Raw genomic sequence first — 6,040 nt, forward strand, 5'->3', positions numbered from 1 at the left:
GGGGGCCAAAAACATCCCCCAAAGGAGACAAATTTACGACCTTAGCAATATGGGGCTCAAATGAACGGTATTTGGGAGTAAAGCACGAATCTGATATCAATATTCGGGAAAAGTGTCTATGGGGCCACCCCACTCCCACAACACCACCCAAATAGGAAGTATGTTGACTATTGCAATACGAGTCTCAAATAAGAGGAACACGAATCCGATATATATTTGCAAGGCCAACTCACTGAGTGGCCGCCCATCCTCCAAAACACTCCCCAAGCCCGTCATGTTTGCCGACTATGAAAATATGGGGCTCAAATTGACATAACAACCCCCAAATATGACGTATTTGCTCACCAAGACAATTTGGGTCTTAAAGAGAGTGGAACTAAATATACTTGTTTTTAGGGCGAATACCCCAAACCGGACATATTTGCTGACTTTTGCAATAAGGAGTTTATATGAGATTAGAAAACGAATTTGATATCCAATTTTGAGGGCAATGGCAATATGGGGTTCAAATAAATGATATATAGATATATGAGAATAGAGTACGTTGTTGATATATTTTCCGGGCTTAGTGTTTGGGGGACCACCCCAATCGCCAAAACACTCCTAAATCGGGCATATTTACCCACCATGTCATTGTGGAGCTTAAATGAAAGGTATTGGAGGGTAGAGCAAGAATTGATACCCATTTTCAGGACCAATTTCCTTGGGGTCTACCCCTTTCCCAAAATACCCCACAAACAGCAATTTGTTAGTGACCATCGCAATATGGGGCTCAAATATAGGTACATATTTGGGAGTAGAATACGTATTTGATATCCAAATGTAGGACCATGTATTTAGGGCATCACCTCGTTCCCAAAACACCCCTAAGGAGAAAAAATTTTTCGACCATATCAATATGTGGTTCTAATGAAAGGTATTTGAGATTAGAAAACGAATTTGATAACCTATTTTGGGACCATGTGTTAGGGGGACGCCTCATCCTGTAAACTCCTCTTAAGCCAATGACAATATGGGGTTTAAACAAATGATATTTGAGAGAAGAGCACGATGCTGATATTTTTTCAGGGCCAAGTGCCTGGGGGACCACCTCACCTCCGAAAACACCCCTAAATCAGATATCATGAGGGTAGAGGGCTAAAATAAAGTATTTAAGAATGGAGTACACCTTACATCCTAACTTAAATTCGTAGACCAATAAAGATCATATGGGATTCTGATAAAGGCACTTATATTGTTAAGCTGTTAGTCAAGCTATATACTACAATATTTTCGTAGCATGGTATTTCACTAAAAGATCTTTAATTGTCGAAAATAAATATTCCAAGGAAACTTTTGTTCCATATAAAGTAAAAGAAGGTGCAGCGGAACGGGCCCGGGTCAACTAGTATTTAAATAAAGGTTACAAGAACGATGACTGAGAAACAGCAACGTAAATAAATGGCAAAAGAACGATGACCGACAAACTGCAACATAAGATTCGATGTGACTTCCGTTACTCTTGAAGAGTCATCAAAATCAGCTATCGAAATTTAGCAGTTATGAATATCACCAAATAGTTAAAGTTTAGTCTTAAGTTCAATTTAAAATAATAAAGTACATACTACCAACCTAAGTTCGGTGTTTTTACTCCTCCTAGTATTTGCGTGCTTCCTTCATTCTTGTTCCGACGTTATCTCCCTTCGCAGAACACTGTCAATGGCAGTTCTATCCCTTCCAGCGTCCTGCACGTTTGCCCGATTGCGGCGCCGGTACATGCTTCTCTGTGTCCTTTGTCGTACCCCGGATCGCTTTCTCGGTCCGCTTGTGAGCTTAGCAAAGTCATCGCTCACTTCTGCCGTCATCCCGCTGCCCTCATTTCTTGATTCGTCTGCGATGACTGTTTCATTGACCCTGTCGCTGTCTGAATCCCAGCAGGGCATCACCACCTTTACTTAAAGGCTGGTTTATCCGTTTCTTCCTCATTTATTAGTCTTACGACTAGTTGTGCGCTTGAAGCATTACTCTCGTTTACAGGTGCTTAGGCACCCACGCATATAGGAGGGGAGAACAACACGCTTCATTCTGACGCCAGCACCGCAGCTGTTGTGTCTTTGGAGTCCATTTCGAGCCTACTCCAAAAAGGCTTTAAAATGTTTGTAATAGGTAGTACAGTTTTTCTTTGGGGAGCGAAATGAAAACTCTACTCTAAGTTCGCTCTACTCAACGGCAGCTTAGCTTGCTTTTCGACTTAGAACGTCAAGACGATCAAGAATATATGTACTTTGTTAGATCTTAGACTAATATCTCAATGAGATATAAACGGAATACCCCATAGGTGCGACCACCTCGTCTAAATCAAACCTTCGTTTGTGGAACGATTTTCAAATTCTTTAATTTTCTGAAAGCTAAAATTGTGAATTTTGCAGATCAAGTTGTCCTTAACGAATGTTTACACTAAAATACACATAAAATTTCGGACTAATAGGAAAAGGATGGTTTCAAAATTGTCATTCATTAGGAAATTGGCTGTGAGGGAGGCTAAAGATATTATTTGGTTCAAAAAATTTTTGAGGAAGCCTGTCTTAGCAAAGTTCAAAAAAATAAAAGTCGAAAGTCTTCAAGACCAGAAGAAATATTGTAGACCTCATTCCGACTTTCTTTGTAATGATTTTTGAGCACTTTCCAGCAATAATTTTGGAAATCGAACACAGTTTGAGATTTGGCAGCCCGAAAAATTTTGAAAATGCCAAGGTGACTAATTTTATTAGTAGCCTACTGTAATTTGTCTAGGCGTCCAGACAAATTACGACCTTGAAACATAACACTCTCTGCTCAAACGGCAGATTTTTTTACGTGCGTTTTCGATTCTTACCTGCAGTAAAGTATCTGAATACTCAGGCATCTTAACATTCTGAACTTCTTATGGCATACCTAAAGCAAATACCAATGGGGAATACGACATTCAGCGATAGCCTATAAATGTTTATGCCACGCTTCCCATGAATTGGCCATTTCCTTAAGTATTATATATATATATTCACACCATCTACATCTCTCGTAATAATAACTTGCCACCAACAATAAAATAACCCAATATCGAGCGGATCAAATGTTGTCATGATAATGCTTAAAAGTTTGCTTTTTGTAGGAAATTCGCTCCCTGATATCACTGACTTATCGACGTTTTTAAAGTTCAGGTGGAATCACAAATTGTCAACGAACACCCCTAATAAACACCCGAAAACACATCCGGCGCTCTTGTTGAGGAGTATTTCTAACGTTCCACATTTCTTCCCAATGTACGGCTTCAGAATATGATACAAATCAAGATATATTCATTTGCAGGTAGTGGCAGTTGTCCAACAACAAAATATTGAGTGCACTATCTGTCAAAATTATTGATTAGTGCAACTCTGATTTTGTGTATTTCTAGTTCGCGCCATTTTTGGTTGTTTGTGTGTGCAATAGTTCTTAACTATAATACACACACAACCAAAACTCGTTGACAGATAGTGCGCTTCGCGAGAAAAAATTGTACTCCTGCTAATTATGTCATGCGTAGTACACTATGGGTTGGTATTCTATTCTGCTTTCGGAATAGCCGCTGAAATTTTCAATTGTCTCGCGAGCGAAATTTTACAGCAATCCAATGTTTTTGTTTCCATAACAAAACTCGTTTCTTTATATGCACTTATTGTTTTCTCTGTTTTGTATACTTTTTCTCATATAAATAAAGAAAAACTCGCCATGGAAGCGCTTATAATGTAAGATCATGCGAACAGCTGAGTACAATTTTTTGTTTTGATTTTGCAGTAAATCTAAATGTCAAAGGCTTTATAACACATCTGTTCTATTTTTCTAAAATCATAGAAAGATGTTATAGTTTATCTGATATTCCACACATAAGCAACAAAACAGTGTTATAATGATGAAAATACATATATAAAACACATTTTAAGAATATAAGTTATGTCTAAAACCACTTTGATTTCAATTTACGGCATTTGCCATTCAAGGTAGTTTCGTTGAGGGTAGAATTTTGTTGTTGTGCTAATGACCCTACCTCTTGGTTGCATCCATTACATAATTACCAGGTAGTGTACCGTAAACAGCTGAGCACAATTTTTTCTCACGAATTGCACTATCTGGCAATGAGTTTTGGTTGTGTGTGTGTATAAGGGTTGGTATTCCATTCTGCTTTCGGAATAGTCGCGGAAATCTTTAATGGTTCCTCGAGCGGAACTTGACAGTTATGTGTTGTTTTTCTTTTCATACCAAAATACGTTTTTTATCTGCACTTATGGTTTTATTATTTTTTTGCAAGTAAATAAAATAACAAGAAGATAAAACGAACCACTGAAATCAATAAAACAAAATTGATGCCGACAATGATGTCAAGCGTTGCCACTAAAATTACTCTCTATAAACAGAGTATTACTTTTCATATATTTTCCTCCAGCATATCGCCGAAGTTTTTTATATGGAGTTTGACAGCATTCTGTCTGAATAGCTGAACAGAATACTCAGCTTCATAGTTAAGAACCATAACACACAAAAACAACGAAAAATGACGCGAGCTAGTAACATACACAAAATCAGAGTTGCAATAATCACTAATTTTGACAGATAGTGCACTCGATATTTTGTTGTTGGGCAACTGCCCCTACCTGTAAATTAATATATCTTGGTTGTACCATGCTCCTACCTGTTAAATTCGTCTTGATACTACCTCTTAATTGTAATATGACCCAACTCAAAGGACGCATCAGCGACGCTTCATCGCTTGCGTGCTACGCCGCCACCATTTGCAATAGACGACGTTGTGACATACGTTGACGTTAAGTGCCTTTTTAAGAAACGGCTCCTTTCTAGGTAATGTGCGGCTAACTTCGCTCTACTTCCTTCTTTTCTGGTAATAATCTCGCGTAAGGTGGGTGTTATATTTTTCACTGCGATGTGAATCGTTATTGTTGAACATGTTGGGACATTAGTGTCTGTTTTTGACCGATGATGTGACCGTTATTTATTCAAATAACTTATATATATAAATGTTACTAGGTCTTTTAAAATGGGAGCTTACCGGTACATGCAAGAACTCTATAGAAAGAAGCAGAGTGACGTTATGCGCTACTTGCTTCGCATTCGAGTTTGGCAGTATCGGCAATTGACAAAACTACATCGTTCTCCGCGACCAACTCGTCCCGACAAAGCACGGCGATTGGGATACCGTGCAAAACAAGGTTTTGTGATCTATAGAATTCGTATTCGCCGCGGCGGTCGTAAACGTCCAGTACCTAAAGGATGTACTTACGGCAAACCTAAGAGTCATGGTGTCAATGAGTTGAAACCGTACCGTGGATTACAATCAATTGCTGAGGTTTGTTTATTATTCATTAATAGATATAGAAACTTATTTCATTTTCTTCCAGGAACGCGTGGGACGAAGACTTGGTGGACTTCGAGTTTTGAACTCTTATTGGGTGGCACAAGATGCTTCCTATAAGTATTTCGAGGTGATTTTGGTTGATACTCACCACAACGCTATCCGGCGAGATCCTAAAATCAATTGGATTTGCAAACACGTTCATAAGCACAGAGAACTTCGTGGACTAACTTCTGCAGGAAAGAGCTCACGTGGCATTGGCAAAGGATACAGGTATTCTCAAACTATCGGCGGATCTCGTCGCGCTGCTTGGAAACGTAAGAATCGTTTAAATATGACTAGAAAGCGCTAAGAACTTATGTCTGGCGACGTTTATCAATAAAACCACAATTCAAGCCTCATCGTACTTGCGTTTTATTGATCATTGTTAAAAATTAGTTATCTATTGAATACAGTAATGAAGTAAAAAGGACTTGTTCTTGTTTCAATTTCCCTTTAAACACTTCCGACATTACGTAAGCAAAATACCAAAACTAATTCCTTCTTAACGACGGGACTCACGGAGGCACCGGAATCTGGTTATAATGGGATTGATCGAAGGCTTATTACAGAATTTATGGTGAAGGAAGCCTTGAAGAGCTACAAACAATTTAGTCGCACGGACCTGATGGAATA

At 38.6% G+C, this 6,040-nt stretch overlaps 1 protein-coding gene across 1 annotated transcript; it reads left to right on the forward strand.

Moving 5' to 3' along the window:
* The first annotated feature begins 4,824 nt into the window (after positions 1-4,824).
* Positions 4,825-5,766, forward strand: LOC106093400 (large ribosomal subunit protein eL15). The gene is made up of 3 exons (XM_013260455.1): positions 4,825-4,912; positions 5,041-5,359; positions 5,412-5,766. The coding sequence occupies exons 2-3, from the start codon at positions 5,051-5,053 to the stop codon at positions 5,715-5,717; spliced, it is 615 nt and encodes a 204-aa protein (XP_013115909.1). The 5' UTR covers positions 4,825-4,912; positions 5,041-5,050; the 3' UTR covers positions 5,718-5,766.
* Positions 5,767-6,040: the final 274 nt, after the last annotated feature.

Source organism: Stomoxys calcitrans, chromosome 2 (genome assembly GCF_963082655.1).
Source record: "Stomoxys calcitrans chromosome 2, idStoCalc2.1, whole genome shotgun sequence".
In the NCBI taxonomy this organism is placed as follows: domain Eukaryota; kingdom Metazoa; phylum Arthropoda; class Insecta; order Diptera; family Muscidae; genus Stomoxys; species Stomoxys calcitrans.